Source organism: Clarias gariepinus, chromosome 8 (assembly GCF_024256425.1).
Source record: "Clarias gariepinus isolate MV-2021 ecotype Netherlands chromosome 8, CGAR_prim_01v2, whole genome shotgun sequence".
Taxonomy (NCBI): Eukaryota; Metazoa; Chordata; class Actinopteri; order Siluriformes; family Clariidae; genus Clarias; species Clarias gariepinus.
In genome coordinates, this window is record NC_071107.1 from 3,702,159 (window position 1) to 3,722,005 (window position 19,847).

Consider the following 19,847-nt stretch of genomic DNA (forward strand, 5'->3'; position numbering starts at 1 on the left):
TCGACAAAACTAACAACATGCCCACTGATCAGCCATAACATTACCACCAGGTGAATTGAATATCATTCATTATTAATTGTACACTGGTGACAAAATCATGGGCGCCCAAGGCTCAGCCAAAGGCCACGTTATTCAGTCCGATTCACAGTAAAGTCAATGCTGCCCGCGATATAAAGGCACCCAGTGCACCACAGTGCTGGACAAACAACCCTGCAACCCACGGCACATAAACGGTCTGCTAAAGTGTCCTGGTGCCAGACACTGCAGTACATCCCCAGGGGTCCTGCAGAGCCACTCCCAGGGGGCACATGGGAAATCTAGGTGGTTTTTAACGCTAATGGTTTTAAAGTTATGACTGCTTTATGAATATGAATCTGGTTTCATCTCTAACTACCAAGCCTCCATATCTACTACGCATATAAGAAAATGCAAACTGTATTCGTAAAGTCGAATCATATTAAATTAACTTCTTTACTTTTGTCAGATTCATCGGGGAAGATTCTCGGTCGTCCAGGTGAATTTATTTATTCGAGACTTGAGTCACATCAAAAGGACTTCTTTAATGACTGAAATAGGTCCGGTGGACATGACTCAGGCGTAGTAGTTAGCATTGTCGCCTCGCACCTACAGGTTCCGGGTTCGATTCCCGCCTCGGGGGTGTATGTGCATGGAGGTTGGTGGGTTTCCACTGGGTACTCTGGTTTCCTCCTACAGACATAAAGATTAGGCTAATTGGTGTTTCCAAATCGGCCGTAGTGTGTGAATGAGTGTGTGGATGGATTGGGTTGGGACGTTGTCCAGGGTGTACGCCGCCTTGTGTACCCTGGGATAACCTCCGTATACAAGATAATGTGGTGATTATTATAATGATTATTATATAAAATGATGAGAGAGTGAGTGAACATGACTGAACTTCCAGATAAACCTCACCTGGATGACTGAGAATCATCACAGGCGCCTTTTATGACCGTGCTTAATAAAAGAACTACAATTCCCATAAGACCTCAGTGATCACTTCCGCCTTTTGCGTGAGGGCGTACACCCCATTGGCCGAGTCCTGCCTGGTTGGCCATATTGGAACTTGAAGTCTTGCTAGCAACTCTGTGTAGATCGGGTTTGGCTTTTCATATTTTCTTCTAGCAAAAAAAATAAATAAATAAAATAAATATATCAACATATATAAATATCGTTTTCACCGGATTAAAAGCCTGCCGTCCGACCCAAGACACAGCTCGTTGTGAAGGTAAAAAGCTGTCTCTGTGCTTTACTCTCTGGCTGGATTTGAAGAAATAATCATGAGTCCCACCGACGCGAAGCGAGGAGCGAAGCGCAGGAAGAACAAGCGGGGCGGCGGGAGCAGCGCCGCAGGAAAGTCCGAGGCTTCAGCCGCGGCCCGGGCTGCTCAATCCGCCGCAACAGCCGCCTCCGCCAGGAGCTTTCTCGGCACGGGGAGCGCTGTGAGCGGAGACTCGGGGTTCAACGGAGAGGTAAAAGACACGGGTTTTCGGGGTTGTGTTATAACATGTTAAACGGTTAACAACCGGCTTCTCCTCTCCTGAGAAGCAGGCTACGCGGCCTAGCTAAGGAGCTAACAAGCTAGCTAGCTAGCAAGGTATCCAGCTAGTCAGCTAGCTAAGGATACTAGTTTTCTGCTTACAGCTCGCATTCAGTGACATCCAGCCCTGAACTTAGTCCTGTTCAGTGGACAAACAGCCCAGAGAAACAGAATCAGGAGGATGTGCAGCATGTTTGCAAACCTTGCTAAGGATGTACTGCTAGCTACCAAGCTAACGAGCTAGCTAGTTAGCAGAGAGAGGCTAAGGATTAGCTGTTGACATTCTTGTTTTATTATTTCAGCTGATTGAACAACACTGCTTCCAGGACTTAGGACACACACACACTCTGTACCTGGATGTGCTTATTGCTAAGCTGAAAAACAGAACAGAAATCAGGCTTTCTTTCACACACTGATTTGTTTACAAGGTGTGTGTGTGTGTGTGTGTCTGCAGAGTTCACTGCAGATCTCAGAGCACTGCCTCTTCCTCCTTCCTCCTCCTTCCTCTTCCTCTTTGTCTTGGGTCCACACACCTTTGTCAGTATAATCTAATACGGCACGACACAAGAGGAAGCGAGTCGGTAATTAAAGGCCGGCTGTGGGCGATGGCTGCACGACTGCCCTGTGTGTGTGTGTGTGTGTGTCATTGTTGTTGTGTAGAGACAGGAAGTTTTTTTTTTTTTTTTTTTTACAGCAAGGAGTCTACAGGATCCGTCCTCACATTCGTTCGCCGGTGTTCACCTATCGTAAGAGGAAACGATAACGCTAGAAGGATACGATACGATACCGTTCGATACAGGTATCAGGTGACGGTGTGATGGCGATCTTCTTTCAAACGCTACGATAGGACATGGCGTAAGCCTGCCTAGAGACGAGACAAGACAAGCGAAGAAAGATGATTTCTCGTGAAGAGAAATCGCATCGTCTTCGTACAACCCTGAGAAAATCTCTCCGCTGTGCGTTTTTTTAATCGTGGGCGTGACCCGAGACGACTTTTCGCCACTTCGCTCAGGTGTCATATGACTGTTCACTGTGCAGCATTATACTGTTCACGTTCAGATTCACGCCGCGCTCTCCACCGTGACCCGGTTTGGGTCAGTTATCAGTGTCGGTTTTGTACTAGTTGGATTGATTAGTGTGAGCAGGGAACATTCACGTTGGCACGAAAAAAAAATAACAGACTCATATAACTCACTAGTTCGTGCAACTACCCAGGTGTAACCTACTTATGAGGCTCATAGCTGAAATGTTCGCGCATGACGGACGCAAACGACGAGAATGCATCGCTGGACGAGGTTGTCATCTTCCTGCAGGTCTTTACCTCTGAATGTAAACCTAATCCAGTCTGAATAGGGCTTTGGATTTAATTAGTGCATTCATCTACCTAATTTACTCGTTATACTTAATATGTAATGTCGCAATATGAGGAGCATCCGTGCCATTAAAGGAGTTCCTGGGAGGCCAGAGTTTCAGACACTAAGCAGGCAGACTGATCATCTCCCTGGCGTACTGAGACAACTTTCTACCTCGATTTTATCAATCTGGTTAGCTCAGGATGAGCGCCAGTATTTAAAAATTTTTTCCTGCAGGACACACAGGAGAATGAATCGTACATTTATCAATCAATCAGTCATTCAACAATTTATTTATATAGCAGTTAACAACTGTAAGTTGATCACAGGACTTTACATAAACAATAAGAAAAAGAAAAATATAAAAATCAAATCAATCACAAACAGTTAAACTAAAAATAAATTGGATCACGTACGAGCAGTAGCTCTCGTCCCATGTCATAGTTATTCTGAAACTGACTCTTCTGCAACAGAATAATGTGTGGTTAGATACGAAATGGGCGTTCGAGTCAAGGCAGGACTTTTGATTGCGCAAAATAAAATAAAAAATCAGTTCTGAGAGAGAAAAAAAATCCCTTTATATCTCTATATAATCCCCTGCTACACTAACACCCTTATCCCAGTGTTTCACATTCAAAGTAGACAGTTTTCTCAGTGCGCCGGACTGCCTGTCTGATTCACGTCTGAAACACTGGCCTCCCAGGAACCCCTTTAACGGCCCAAACACGTGGAAATGGCTTGGAGAGAGGTCAGTAACTCTTGGCCAAGTTCATGTAACGTCCAAGTGGCGTTGGTGAATGATTGGGTGTACATTTTCTGCAGACAGATGCGTCTCTTTCTTCCACAATTTGACGACTTTTTTATTCATCGATTAAATCTTTTTTTCAAGGATCGGGCGTTCCACTCACTGAATGTTCACGGGAACGACTGCAGTGCTCTCCGAGCCACCTCGACCGGAATAGTCATTCACAAACATGCAGCCTTCTCTAAAATGTTTGCACCGTTCACATGTTTTACAGCAGCTACGAGTCTCATCACCGTACTGTGCTTCTGTAAATGTCAGTCAGTTTTATGTCTTCACTCACCAGAAAATTTTAAACAAGTCCTGGGTATAAAATACTTTGTCTTTATAAAATGGTCGTAAAAAAAATAAAAACTATACGCTGTACATTATAGTGATGCGACACACCCCCACTGTCCACTGGCTTTCTGTGTCCATCTTCTTTTGTTGCCATGGAAACAGCATCTGTATCCTAGAGTGAGTTTTCTCGACTTAAGCAGAGGACGAGCTGGATTTAACTCTGGTGTTAATCTTCGTAAAAAGTACTGAACCTCAGTGCAGGCAGCTTTAGCCATAACTCACGAACACCGTTGCTCTTAAAAAGCACACATGCTAAATTTCTGCTCGGTGCTTCTCACACACACGCGCACACACACAAACACGCTTTTAGTGGTGGTGTTTATGTGAGATCATATTAAATCCCTCGAGAATGACGCACTGCTCGGGTTAGCTGAGGACGAGTGACGTCACAGCTGTGCGCGTATGACTCATTTATCAAAGTGTGGTTTTTACTAATGACTGAAGTTTGAAAAAGAAAAAAAACCTTTTATCTTTCTGCATGGAGGGTAATTCATACATTTCATTGTAGTTGTCGAAACCGACTGGTAATGTGATAATCCATGCCGAGTTTGTTAGCTAAGATAAGTGCATGAATACAGACTAAAGGAAATAAACGAGTGTGTTAAGTCCTTGTAAATAAGTTTCTAAGGTAGTACATAAAAAGAAAGTCAGGAAGTTGGTGCGCTGTCGTGTCCTCACATTATACAGCAGCTCTTGTAAGTGGCTTTATTTTTGCCATTGTGGAGCTTCACTTTCTTTTCAAAAAGTGTTGTTTCTTTTTTTTAGTTTTTTTGTTTTCCGCCCGAAAAATCTTTAAATGTAAATGTGATATTTTTTTTTATTCCATGTCTTTAGCACAATCGCCTTTTGAGATGGGGGAGAATCGTGATTCATTTGTATGTGGTTTGACGTTTCGCCACACTGACTCCAAAGTCTATTTTTATTAACAATTTTTACATTTACGGTAGAGATGAAGCGATTTGATTTGCAGTGACCGGTTGTTTACCGATCGGCCTTCGATATAAACGATCCTGTACCGAGCGCAGAAGCTTCCGAGAAACACGTTTTTATGGCATAACATTATCAAAAATCATGTGCGATAAAAGTCTCCCGTTACTACACACACACACCAGTCTCAAAACACTGCAAGTGCTAATTAGTCAAAAATAAGAAGACGTACATACCCGCGCTCACTGTCAAGTTGAGTTTTGAGACCGTTTGAGGCGGTAAAACATGACCGTTTCTTTATAATCCTGTACTATTGTGTGGCAGGAGTGAATTGTTTACTATGTTTGTTTATAAATAATAATTATGGCGGATGACAAAGATACGCGCTGCTCAGGTAAATGTCAAATTCTGGTATTTGAAGTTAGTTTGTATTGTTTAAATGCTACATTTGGAAAAGTAATGGTTTAAGGAACGGCTACATTTAATTAATCATTAAATGTATTTTAACAGTTTGAAGTTGTAACGAACTCGGGGGGTTCGTTATGATGTAAACTTTAAAGCACTTTTTGTAAGTCGCTCTGGATAAGAGCGTCTGCCAAATGCCTAAATGTGTAATGTAACATCGAATCGAAATATTTATACAATCAAGATAGAATCGCAAAATAAATCGAATCGGTACTTTGGTAGTGTGATAATTTCGTATCGGGTCATGGCGGCTGTTTCCCGTCTCTGATCTCTAATGTCTTCTCAGTTTAAAACCTACTTTTAAACATTTTAAGCTTTATTATTGCCGTATTTCCAAATTTACCTGTTCCTCTATTTCCAATAATTCAGGGCCGGGGCTTGCAACCTGGTGGACTAGGTCTGTATATTGAAGATATTTACGGAAAAAATTTTTTTGGGGGGGGGGGCAGACGTAAGATGAGTAACAGAACACATCAAGGTGGTTTTTGGAATTTTTTAATTCTCGAGCTTGAGGTAACATATAGGCTTGGGTTCATTACAATCAGCCCACGAGGGAGACGAGATATGCTACTTTTTACTAATTTTATTGGAAAACGGCCTTGTATCTTATTATTATTATATTATAATGGTGCTGTTTTTTTTTTTTTTTTTTTTTTTTTTTTAAAATACTCGCTTAAAAGTGTTCTTTATCATCGAGACTGTGCCTTCAGTCAGGTTAATTAAAACAGGATGAAATACTACAGTGAAAAAAATTAACGTAACTAAAATAATGCTTTGAGGAAGGGCAGGTAAGGCAGATCGGGGAGCTTTCTCTCCGAGAGGGAAATAAACACTCACTGAGGGAACATTAAAGACTCTCTCAGGGCAGAAGACTTTTCTGGATGTCGTGATGCCCTGATGGAGGGAGCCAAAGTGGGCGGGGCTGTAAGGAGACATGGAGGGCAAGTGGGGCGGGGCTGCAAGGAGGGAGAGAGAGGTTAAGGCTGTGTGGAGACATGGTGGGGGGGGGTTAAGGTAGCTACTTGTAGCTACTTAGAGATGCAAGGGGGTGTGATTACGCAGCACTCCTCAGTGATTGGCCAGGAGAGTCATGTGACTGAATGCACATTCAGTATGAATGATTTGTCTTATAGCTTTTTTTCTATATGTTTTCCAAAAGCATGTGCCGAGAAGTACTCAATACCTGGTGTTGTGTGTGTGTACAGTTAAATAAAACACACTGATGATCTCATCCCCCCCACCACACACACACACACACACACACACACACAGGCTGTGCTGCTGCTGTTGATATCGCAACAATGGATTGCGGATTGCGGATTACGTACTGCTGCCGGTACTTCCTATGAGAGTGTGTGTGTGTGTGTGTGTTTGAGACACTGACATGCCGCATCTCCTTCCAGGTCCCAGGGAACAGCGCGCCACAGTTTTCCGAAGGCCCTGTGAACTCAGACTTCTCCGGAGTTCTTCAGGTAACAAGTTGCTCTCTCTGTGTTTGCATGCGGTTTTCCCAGGGACATGGGCGGTTTACATGTGGGACAGAGATTGTTTGATGCTCGGGGGGGGCATTACTTTCTCCTTACACTCCTTAGATTTGCATCCTCGACCTCTGATGCAGCCGCAGTTCTCTCGCTATGGTGGAAATGGCTTTAAGTTATTCATTAATCAGGACAATAAATTATAATTGGAGGGGAAAAATAACCCAGTTTCAGGAACCTGCCGTCCTGTCTGGATTGATTGACATGTTTGTTTGTTTGTTTGTTTGTTTTTTCTTCAGTCGTTTTCTCGACACGCCCCCAACGGCTAATGGCTTTTCAAGTCGAACTCTCATTGAACCCGTATTAAGTTTTAAGGGCGGAGCTTTGTGGAAATGAGGGTGGGTTCATTAAGATGTTATCTATTTAATTATCAGGGATCTTAAAGATGTGTTATGTAAGATTAATAACTTTTTCCTGAAAAAGTATTCGTCTTATATTTAGCAAGGGTTTAACTTTTGGCCAGTTACTGGTAGGATACTAATATAATTAAGTTATTCTCTTATTTTTTTCTTGTAGATCATAAAGAAACTGAAACCAGTACATTTACATTTAGGCATTTAGCAGACGCTCTTATCCAGAGCGACTTACATTTTTATCTCATTACACATCTGAGCAGTTGAGGGTTAAGGGCCTTGCTCAAGGGCCCAACAGTGGTGACTTAGTGGTTGTGGGGTTTAAACCTGGGATCTTCCGAACCGTAGTCCAATGCCTGACAAATCGAAACTGAACGTTTTTAAATAAACGCACACATAAGTCAAATGTGAGAAAATCACGACTACTCATTAGTGACTAGCGAGGCTGGAATATCAGATATCAGAATTTCTGCATTTTTAAGAAACTGTCCGTTCCTCTCATCATCCAGAATGTGTTGAATAGTCACTCGCTGTCAGTCCACATGTACATTTTCTGTCTGCATTATTATTTTTGTGATGATGCTTTTAGCATTTCCACTAGAGCTTGAGATTTTTGACGGTTTCTGCTGTGGGTGGCCGAGTGAGGATCGACTTACAGTGTAAGATTCAGTTTCTGCCTTTGCAGTCGGTGATTAAAGTTACACGTGTTAAAACTTTTGGCAGACGTTTTGCTTTAGAATGGTTTTGCTTTAGATAAAAACTTTTGCATATTGCAAATTTGACATCTTTAAGATCTAGAGACTTTAAAAGATGTCAAATTCAGTGAAACTTTAGTGGACGTTCACAAACGTACAGTAATTCCGATCGTACACAGGTTCAGTTTTTTTGTCCCCCCACAGGAATACATGTGAATACAATTAATCCGTTCACCATCACTAGGAAATATATTTAACTTTTGATTTTTATATTTTGTAACAAACTAAATAAATCAAAAGTTAAATATATTTCATAGAGAAGGACACCTTCACATTTTTACACGTACCGTTCACGCACCTTTTTTAGGGAGACGTGAAGGAGTGGAGGAGAGGGAGACGGGTGAGGAGAAGGTTAGTGTTAGGAAGGAGAGTCCACTATCATAACTACTCTGGGACGTTCTCCTTTAGGGGTTTTCTCTCTTTTCTTTTTTTTTTTTTGTTTCTTGGCCCCTGGTTCGTACACGGCAGACGTTTTTACAAAATTTTTTATCAGAGATTTTTCCCCTCCTGCACACTTGTGAAACTAAGAGAAAGATGGTCGATACTTTTTACATTTAGGCATTTTGGCAGATGGCCTTATCCAGACCGACTTACATTTTTTTCTCTTATTATACATCTGAGCAGTTGAGGGTTAAGGACCGTGCTAAAGGTGGTGGTTGGATTTGAACCCAGGATCTTCCGGACTGTAGTCCAATACCTTAACCACTGAGCTACATTTTTATATGTTTCTACTTTTTGATTATTTTTATTGTAACAAAATAACTATATACTGTATTAAAGATTTGGCATTTGCTTATCTTTTGTTTTTTAGGCCTAAACAGTCGTATAGGCTAATAATTTCGCTGCATATCATACATGTTTTAAAATTTCAATTTCAATCTTTTTTTTTTTTTTCCCACCGCGTCAACTGTAGTCTCGTTGTTCGGTTTATACTTCCCGGCTTGGGCCTTCACTCACCTTCTGACAAAATTCTTTAATCCTGTGCGCAATCCGCGACCACCGACTGAGCAAAACTGATGCTGGGCGACGCACTCGCGCGATTGTTTAGCTGATGGCGGCAGCTCGGGGCGGCGGTTTCCGGGTCATGTTCCGAGGAGTAGTTCGTGAACAGAGACAATTTCTTTTTTTGGTTGATTTGTTTGTACTCTGGGCCGTTTGTGACCTGAGGTTCCACGGTATTTCCAGACTGGCCACGGCATGTTGATATTCCTGTTGACTCAACACAATAGTATTGGTTTATATGATCGACAAAAATTTACTGATTATCTGTTGTTGTTTTTTTTAATACATATTTTTATTTTATTCTATTTTATGCTTATTTTTTGACTTTTTTTATGGACCATTTCTAATCAGTCTCTGATTGATAGTTCCCTAGTTACTGGAGGAAAAAAACGTCTATCGCATCTTTTAATAGGAGTTTTTTTTTTTTTTTTAAGATGCTGCTTTTGCTGTAGGTTGAAATTTAATCAATTAAACTGAACCCTGTGAGGTAAAAAATGTATCTGTTTTTTGTTGGACTGTTAAATTTCCATGTAGCAGCGAAGATTACACTAACTGTGTGAGTGTCGTGGTGTCTTGTTTTTTTCTCCTGCTTGTTGATACGGATAATAAAACAAGTAAACTGCTTCAGGATCCTTACGCGAGACTTTCTCTTACTCTTTGTCTTTCACTGATTAAACAGTGGTCTATAAAATGCGCTTGTTTATGTCGTATGGAAGCTGAATTTAAAGACCTCTTATCTTATCACAGTTTAGCGTTTCCGTGAAATAGGACACGTACAGTGTACTTTCACTTGATGCATGCATATAAAAGGTACCCGTTTTTTTTTTGTTGTGGGATTTTTGTTGTTTTTTGTTTTAGTTTTACGTATGCAAAGTAAAAATGTGGTAAAAATTGCTCGCGGCCACTTTACGTCTCTTCTTTGCAGAGACCGTAACTGTTAGCATGTTAATACGTCTCTTTCCTTTCTGCTCTGCGTCACGTGTGCTCCTGTCTAACTCGAATATTATAACCAGCCCGGGTCAATTGACTTGGGACACCTTTTGGGGACGTTTGTGGAAAATGTGCATGTTTATAAAAAAATAATAATAATAAGATCACTCTTTAATGAAGTGGGTTAGCCAGTTGTGATAGTTAGCTAGGATCGAGTAATCTTACAGTGATGAAGGTTTGGGTTTGATTCTGTCCAGTAAAGCAGGTTTTGATCAGATCTTAAAGTCAACGTAAACGATAAAGTTCTTAAGATTTATTTACATTATATTTAGATTTAGGCATTTGGCGCTTATCCAGATTGTCTTACGTTAGCATGTTGAAGTTTTCATCACTAAATAAATATTTCTTTACACTGCTTCACTAACTAAAAGTACCTTAAGTTATATATATATATAAAACTGGTATGTAGTAGAACCGGATCAGAACACATATTTCGGTGCCACTTAAACACCTGTGTTACAGTTTCCTTTTCAGTTGTTGCTCTCGCTCATGATGTCTATGGGAAATGTCAAGCTGACATCATAAGAAAAATAATTAAAAAGAGGATGTTAATATAATAAAGGCCGTCATTGGTTACTAACGGAAAAGTATGAGGCAAACTCAAGACTTGCAAACTTTAGTAAATAATGTGCAACAATACACCCAATTGCTCCATAGTTACAGTGGAAACCAAGAGTTCAGATCATAAAAGAAATATAATATTTACAACAACATAAAAGATTTATATGGCAAACCCAACGGTGGGAGCCGCGAGCGGAGCTTAAAACTAAGAAATAAATAAAGCAAAACGCTCTCTAACTTTTACAGGACGGCAAAACTGATCTAATAAACAAAACGAAAAACAAACTATCGTGCTAACTACACTAACTAACCAAACATAAGTACATCTATTAGCTCCCGCTCGTAACTAGTATTTTTAGATAGATTTTAGATATCTGTCCTCTGGTTCTTTGAAACGGACGTTAAAAGCATCATCACCACCGCACAATTTCCCAGCTGAGTGAACGCGAGACAGAAAGCTTTAATAATACAAATCCAACTAATGTTTGTAGTTACACCAGAGTCCGTGAGCATGTTGTTTTCACATTCTAACGTATAAGCCAAACACGGGGGGTAGCGTTGTCTCTCTAAGCTGAGCACGCTTCAATTGAAACGCCCAAAGATAAACGTCCCCGATAAACGGCTGCATTTAATATCGAAGGATCACGACACCACAATGCGCAACAAATGTCTTTCAACAATTGCGTTTAAAGCGGGAAACACTTCAAACCTAATGAATCATTTGAGGACAAACGGGACCAGCGTGTTTAACAGTTTGCTGACATCAGCCGGCATTGTATGGGCGTCCCTGATCAGGCCAGACCACCTTCATCTGGTTATATTTCATATTTTCCAAATTAATTGCTGAAATTTGAAGGTTTTTGTCCAAGAATACCAAGTACATTGGTGGTTTGGGTGTTAATATTATTGTAGTTGGATTATGTATGTTTGTTTTCCTTTGTATTTACTTAGATTTATGTGTAGTTTAGACTTTAATACATTGTTTGTTTAAAAAAAATAATAATAATGTTATTTTACTAGGCTTACATCACATAGCTTCATTAGCACTAAAGTGTCGCTAATAGCAACCGATCTGTCCAGTAAGTGTTGATGTACAGCTTTTTCAAATTTTTGCCCTTACTTTTCTCCCCCTCTCCGTCACTCAGACCCCGTTCACGTTCGGCTTGAACCAGAGGGCGCCCTACACGACAGGAGATCGCTGCTTGCTCTGTCGCAGCGAACGCAAAGACCTCGTCTCGCAGGAATCGGGTCAGAACGGAACGGGCCAGTCGCCCAAATCGTCCGCCGCCCTCCAGCTGCCCCTCTACGTCTGTCCCGACTGCAAGCGCACCGTTGAGAAGGACGAGCGGCAGCCCTCTTCCGACCAGACCTCTATAGTACGTCCCAGTGTAACATCCTGATCTGATTCATAAATAGCTGTTTGTGACTTGTGTGTGTGCATGAACAATAGAAATCCTAAAATAACTCTTCTATTTCTGGCAGAACATGATGTAAATGATTTGTTTGTTTGTGTGTGTGGGTGTAAATGACACAGAAATACAGGTGTTTGTTTGTTTATTTTTTTTTTCCTGACCTTTGGACGTCATTAACATGTTTTGCTTCGTCATTGTCACACAGAGCCGTGTTTTTTTTTTTTTTTTTTTTTTCCCCACACACTCTTTTAGTGAAGCGTAACAGATACAGTATACAAACAAAGCCAGTTTTTTGTTTTTTCTTTTGCCTAAAGGTGCAAATATTCTTTATCTTCAGCAGTGCTACCCAAGCAGCGTTGTTCACACACTCGCATGTGTATCTTCTGTACATTCAAAGGATTAATACAGGTTTTAAATCTGAGTCTAAATGTAACGCCGGTACAGTTCATCCTCGGCAGCGTTCCAGAGATCCACAAAGCTCGGTTTCTCTTTCAAATTTTCCACCATGATCTCAATCTCGAATTCGAACCCCCTCACTGTACGTGAGCCAGAAGATCGACGCTCCAGACACTCCAGAGCTTTCAGAAGGTTCAAATCAAACTTTCAAAACCTTAGTACTCGGTGCTGGTTTAGAAGAGTATACTGTACATGGATGTAAATTGAGGCGCAGTGCTAGTTCCTCAAACTGACCCACTATTTATATTGGTATTACATCACGCGCACAACTGACGCGCCGTATAACAACAGGAGTCACGCGGCGGCCATCTTGGATAAGCTGTTGCTTTCTTTGACTACACAGACGAGGAGGATAACAAATGTAATTAAATTAATGTCAATTTTTCTTTATTCATAAATGTACACAGAGTCATATTAAACCCCTCTTTTTTTATTCAATAATAAAATAGATATTGGAAAGTATTGTTTTTAAAAAATAAAATAAAGATCCAAGTCCGTTCATGTGGTGTAAACTTTTAGTTTTTACTTGTGGTATTTTCCCCCAAAAAGTAAAAAAATTAATTTGTTTATTTTTTGGTACATTTATTTCTTAATTAATAAAGTCCCCGACTTACTAATGAGTTCCGGTCCGGGGGAACGTTTGTAAGTCGGATTCGTCCATAAGTCCGACAAAGCGAGTCTTGTACGCCTTCGACGCAGATGCTGATCCTGAGAAGTTTCTCCATCTTCTCTATCACGTTACCAAGCTTTTTGGATTTTTTTTTGTTAACTTCATTGCCACAGCAGATTTCACATGTCCCATGATCTTGTCTTCATTCTTTATAATCGTGCCGGCGGTCGAGCGATTGGCGTTATAAGAACGAGTGAAGTCTACCATCTTTTCACCTCAGTCTAATCTTTTTCAAAATTATTTTCGCTTTTGTATCCATGGTTATTGCTTTGTGCGGTCCACTCCACAACACCGCTGCTTTTCCGCTGGCTTCCGGACGTTCTGGGCTCTGATTGAAAACTGTACCCCTGTACACTATCGCACTGTGGAATAAGCAAACCGCAGCAACTGCTACTTCTACAATTTGTTTGAATGTTCGTAATGTGAGATCCGTTCGCATCTGTGAAAGTTTGGCACTCAAATGTTCGGAAGTCGGGGACTTACTGTATTATTATTATTATTGTTATTGCTACATTATTATTTTTTATTGTATTATTTTATAATTTTTTTAATCTGTTGTGCATGTTATTTTTCCTCTTTTGTTGTTGTTGTGTTTGTTGCCATCTTTATTTCCCATTTTTTATTTGCTCTCTACTGGCTGCTTTATATTCCCTGGCTGTATTGCTGTATTGTGGATTAAGTCAAAATTTAACACGCATGGGAGTGGCCAGGGATCTCCCGATGTTATATCATGATACCTAGATGCTGATTTAATATGTATTGTTATTCTGTTAAGTGATATCCTGATTTTATAAATAAATGTATAAATTCTTATTTTATTTATTTTTCTATTTCCTTACAATTTTAAACCAACATGGCAAATAATTCGCACTTATCTCACAAGGTGCTGTGCTGCCTTGCACTGTGCCAGTAGTATAGATTTTGGTGTCTGTGTGGCGATACATGATTTGACCACAAGGAAGAATCACGATGCGTAAATAAATACGTCCCCACCCCCCTTTATTTCTACTTGACAGCATAGTGTTGTCTGTTTATTTATTTATTTTTAATCTGACCTGATGATGCATCAATCTGATTAAAAATTAAAAACATTTCCTGTTTTTCTTTCCCCCTTGCAGAGTCAGGACTTTTTGTTACGCATGCCCATGGGTAACGGTGGATTAAGTCAGGACGCAACCAGCCCCAATTCCAGGCTAATCGTCGGCGCTCCTACTTTACCCACACCAGACCTCAGCACGCCGCTCTCCTCGGACACGGTGTGCGGCTGCGAGGCGTGCAGCGAGAGGAGGTACAGGATACAGGACACTCGCTGGCTCACACACAAACACACACGTGACTCAAAACAAAAACTCAACACTATGAAGTCTACAAAAGCTGTTAAATGGCCAGATGTTAAACAGGGAGGTGTGCGTGTTTGTGTGCCTGTGTGTGTTTGTGTGTGACCTCCAGTTCACTTTAATATGAGATTAAAGTAATATGAAAATTTCGGATAGCCTGTAATGTTAATTTTATTTTTCAATTTTAATGTCAATTATTTTATCATTTAAAATTATTTTTTAAAATTTTAAATTATTTTTTATCATTTAAAATTAACAATTGATTATTTTAATTTTAATGTACAATAAATTCGTACATGAACATTAAATTTTTTTTGGCATTTAAAATTATCATTTTACATTATCATTTAAAATAATTTTTTAACATTTAAAATGAACAATTAACATTTAATTAACATTAACACATTTTAACATTTAATTTGTTAACATTAATATTTTTTAATTAATGTTTTTTTTATATTTTCAAATGACTTTTTTCATAAATTTGTAACACTTTTTATTAATTTTAATAATTTGTTTTTATTAACACTTTTTAAGCATTTTCATAAATTTTATATTTTTTATTTCCTAATGTTAAATATTTTGTTTTTTATTTTTATTTTTTTAAGAGCGATAGTGTTCGTCTATTCGATAGTATTTGTTTCAAGCACAAGTTTTGACGAATTAAATGTGACTAAAAGGATCAAAAATACTGACATGCTGTGTAACATAGTGGAAGGTGCCAGTCAAAATCCATTAAATTGCCAGATGTTAAATGGAGAGGTGTGTGTGTGTGTTCGCGCGCGTGCGCAAATGCACTCCAGTTCACTTTAAAATGAGACAACAAATTATTCATCAGTTTTTGCTAGGGTCTGTAATGTTAAGATCAGATGAAGCGCGAGAGACTCCATAGATATTAACGGTGCTGACGTACGAGATGTTGGTGTTTGCGCTCCTCAGAGAGATCACGGCGGAGTCCGAGCGCGAGTCTCAGCAGCTGCAGAACCACTGGTCCGAGGTGCGCTACCTGGTGCGCTGCATCTACCGGCAGACCGGGACGCCGCTGGCGGACGACCAGGACCAGCCTCTGAACCGGGACAAGGACAGCATGAAGGAGCTGGTGGACAGGTGAGCAGACACACACACACACACACACACACACACACACAAACACATTACATTTTCTTTTCTTTACATAATAAATAGCTAAAAACGAAATAACCACAGAATCACATGATGAACAGCTTCTGCGTTTGTTCACGTGAGAAACCAGGATTCAGGGGTTAACTCCAGCTAATTAGTAGGTAAACATAAAACTGTCATTGTAAAATGATGAACGTTTAAACGAAAAAAAAAAAAAGGTTTACTCTGTGCTCTCTTGTTCTTCCCCTTTTTCACCAGGCTGTGTGAGAAGGACCCATACCAGCTGTACCAGCGGTTGGAGCAGCAGGCCAGGGAATACGTGCTGGAGATGAAGGTCCGGCTCTTGAAGCACCTGTCGACGGGACCCGAGGGCCCCGGGGCCATTCATGGCCCTCCGCAGGCACACCAGTTCATCTCCCTGCTCCTGGAGGAGTACAGCGCCCTCTGCCAGGCAGCCAGGACCATCAGCAGCTTCCTGCTCACACTGGTCTGTACTCCGTATTGATGTTGATGCGTGTTATCGTGGTGTGTGTGTATAAGAAAGATCGCTACAGTTTCAGGCAAAAAAGTCATTACAGACGTGCAGATGGACTTAGAGGTAGATCTGGGGATTTAAGTATAAAACAGAGTAGGTGATTGTTCTCTCTCTCACACACACAGTGCACAGTTGGTGATTTAATGCAGCAGCTTTGTGTGTGTGTTCTCTTAAAATTAATTTAGTGTACGCTCTAGTGTGGTGCACTATTGTAGGAGTTTAGGACTGTTTTTATCTGTTTACTGTCATTATTTTTTTCATTATGCCTATTTTTTCTGTATTTCTCCTTTCTGACTTTTCTCTTTCTTTTTCCTTACTCTTTGTTTCTTTCGTATGTTCTGTCTCTTCTCATCTTCATTTCTTTTTGTTTGTTTTTCTTTTTTTAATACCTCTTTCCATCTGACTTTTTCTTTTTTTTGTCTTTCTCCTTTTCTTCATTTCTATAAATCTGTTCCTCTTTCTGCTCTTTTTTACTTTTCTTTTTTTTCTTTTTTTGTCTTTCTTTCTGCATGTTTTTAACTTTATTTCTTTTTTTCTTCTATCTGTCTTTCTCTATTTTTTTCCGCATTACAGCTCAGACAAAGGACATTTCTTTCCTGTCCTTTGACTGTCTTTCTTTGCTTTTTTTGCTTTTCTTTCCTTGTCCTTTTGTCTTTTTTTTGCTTAATCTGCTTTTCTGCCTCTCTTCTTTTATTCCCTCTTTTGTTTTATCGTTCTTTTGTTCTGTTTTATTTTTACATTTTTTCTTTCTTCTTTTCTGCCCTACTTTTTTTTTTTTTTTTTACTCCCTTTCTGCTTGTTTTTCCCCCCCATCCTTTACTTTTGACTTTCTTTCCGGATTGACATATTGATATACTGTTATCATGATGTGTGTGTAAGGAAGACAGCTACGGTTTCAGTGAAAACAGTAATTAAAGACGTGCAGCTGTGTTTAGGGAATTGTATCCGTGTACGTAACACACTGGGTAATTTACATACAAACACACACAGCACTGTTGTCTATTATGGTGATCGTTCAGTGCAGTAGCTTCCTGTGTGTGTGTTCTATTTAAATTTATTTACTATATAGATAGATAGATGGATAAAAACAATAGGTGTTTTGACGGTAGGCCAGTGTTCCTCTGTCTAAACCTGTGAAATATATTAAACGTTTAAAATCGAGTGTGTTTCTCTGTCGCTCCGCAGGAGAACGAACACCTGAAGAAGTTCCAGGTGACGTGGGAGCTCCACAACAAGCACCTTTTTGAGAGCCTGGTTTTCTCCGAGCCCATTCTTCACAGCAGCTTACCGGCTCTCGTCGGCCAGCTCAAGTAACGTACATCTCCGCTCATACACCCGTATACACCCGGTTAGGTTGTGAAGCTTACAGCGTCATTCCTGCGTTTCTGTGCTGCAGGCAGGGCACGGCGTCCCACGACTCGTACAGTGAAGACATGTACAAGGCGCTGCTGGACAGTCTACACGCCCTGGAGCAGGAGATGAAGGCCGTGGCGGTGGAGTGGATGGAGTGCAGGAAGAGGATAGACGACTACGTGGATGAGCAGGTGGAGCACTCTGACTCTTTCTGTTTCTAAAATCATACGTGACCGTTGTGTTGTGTTCAGACAGTTGCTGTCTAGTTCAATTCAATTCATTTTTATTTGTATAGTGTTTTTAATAATTGTCATTGTTGCAAAGCAACTTTACACAATCAAAAGAATTATTTAAGTTTGTGTGGAATGTGAATGTGTATGAATCAAAATGGTCAGATAGTCCCTGGTGAACGAGCCGAGGGCGACAGCAGAAACAAAACACTGTTACATTTCACTGTGAGATTAAGTTTCTTGGGCGCGATTGTGTTTATTGGCCACATGATGGCAGTGTGGGAAAAGGGGACAGAAATTTAGTCAAGTGTATTGGTTCGCTTTACATTGTATATTTGTATCTAAGGCATATAGGACTCACTTTGTCGGACTTAAGAACAAATCAGACTTACAAACGTGCTCCCGGAACAGAACTTGTTCGTAAGTAAGGGACTACCTGTAATAATAAAACAAATATTAAAAAGATTATTGAATCAATCTTGGAGACAGTGTTAGAATACATGAATTGTAACTGAGTCAGGTTTTTGTCTCCCTCCTCTAGTATTTGGGCAGTTTTGTGATTATTTTTGTGTTTTGTTAAAATTCCGGGGTTATTGTTTTCTGATCAGTCAAGCGCCACTAAGCTGCAAATGCTTGTCAAACAGCCTTCGATGTTCCTTCCTTCTTTTTCGTGGGTTTTTCAGAGTAAGTAAGTGTATATTTTATAACATGAAGTTATGCTTACTGGTACAAATTGTATCATTCCAATGAACAGTAATTACTTTCCATTGGGAAGGAAAATTGTTCCACTGTGGTCTTTCAGGACCACAGCACCAACAACAACGATATCGCAAGGTAAATTCTGCACAAGACGATAAAAGAGAGAAAGAGGACAAGGAAGGAAGTATTCATTGCGTCTCCTAAAGGCCACAGGGCTTGAAAAGAGGATTTCAACTGAAAAGATAAGCGAGATTAAGACCAGAAGGTGGTGATAATGCACCATAATATTTCAAACTTGTCACTTCCATTATAATTTTATAGCTTATTATTGTTTTAACTGATGAGATACATAAAAATTTATCTTCTTTGTAATTTTCATTAATGGGAAACCTAGCTATGGAGATTAAAATGTTTTTTCGTGCCAGACTTTTAAATGTTGTTGGAAATGGGGTTGACTCACTTTGGAAGCCAGTGTCCTAGTGGTCATTCAAGAAACTGCAAGTTGTACCTTTTCCAAGTTGGACTAATTTTTCAGAACTGCACTTTGCCCTGTTGGTCCCCTAACACACCTTGTTTAGCGAGCGTCTGCTCCTGCCGTAAGGTGGTATTGGTGCATATGTATCAGAACAGTTTTACTGGTTAGCGCAGCGTCTGACAGATACCTGATACCAGTCTCGCTATTGTGACATCCCTAATACCGAGCATTGGTTCTGCCCTTCGCGTTCTCCGTGAACAGCTTTGTGTCAAGAACCTCTATGTTAAGGTGAAATCCCAAAGAAGACATTGTGTTCTGGGGTGTTTTCATTAAACCCAAGAACAGGAGAGTGTGAGAGGTGAGACCTGGACATTAATAGCAAGGGGAGTTTTTTACAGCGAGGAGCGTTATGGACTTTCTGTCTTACTAGTAGATCTTCTGGGTTAAATGGAGCGCTGTTGTGTATGCTGGGTTTATTTCATGCTGGGTTTAAAAAAAAAAAAGATAAAATCCGACATGCGGTTTTGTCTAATATTTAATTCATTGACTGTCTCTCTCTTTCTGCTTTCAAGTTGCTTTTCAAAGTGGAAGGGCAAAACCTCACAAATCAGCGCACCGAGCCACACAAGTCTCTAATCAGTAAAAACGTAAGATGTTCTCTGATCATTTTGGTGTCTTTTTATCCGTTAATTTTTTTTTCTTCTCCATGAAGAAAATCTTTACACCTCACCCTTTTTTTCCCATCACTCTTTTATGCTAGATGTCTTTAAGAACGAAGCAGAGGATGCTTAAAGAAGACGGCGAGATCTTCAAACAAAGGAGGTTCTTCGAGGAACAGGTAACCCAATGTCTCCTCAACCTCGACTTAAATCCAGAGACGTGAATATGAATTTCTCAGGTGCACTTATTATCTGTTCTC

General features: G+C 40.1%; 1 protein-coding gene across 2 annotated transcripts in view; it reads left to right on the top strand.

Annotated features, from left to right (window-relative positions):
• The first annotated feature begins 1,082 nt into the window (after nt 1-1,082).
• Nucleotides 1,083-19,847, top strand: part of fam193a (family with sequence similarity 193 member A) — a 30,214-nt gene continuing 11,449 nt past the window's right edge. Inside the window, exons 1-10 of one of the 2 annotated variants that reach the window (XM_053502570.1) lie at nt 1,083-1,487; nt 6,844-6,912; nt 11,785-12,015; nt 14,296-14,465; nt 15,454-15,621; nt 15,895-16,123; nt 17,357-17,481; nt 17,568-17,715; nt 19,501-19,575; nt 19,689-19,766. In XM_053502570.1, coding sequence (XP_053358545.1) covers nt 1,296-1,487; nt 6,844-6,912; nt 11,785-12,015; nt 14,296-14,465; nt 15,454-15,621; nt 15,895-16,123; nt 17,357-17,481; nt 17,568-17,715; nt 19,501-19,575; nt 19,689-19,766 — 1,485 coding nt within the window. In that variant the 5' untranslated portion in view covers nt 1,083-1,295. The remainder of the gene's footprint in view (nt 1,488-6,843; nt 6,913-11,784; nt 12,016-14,295; nt 14,466-15,453; nt 15,622-15,894; nt 16,124-17,356; nt 17,482-17,567; nt 17,716-19,500; nt 19,576-19,688; nt 19,767-19,847) is intronic. The other variant, XM_053502571.1, reaches the window with a different exon arrangement.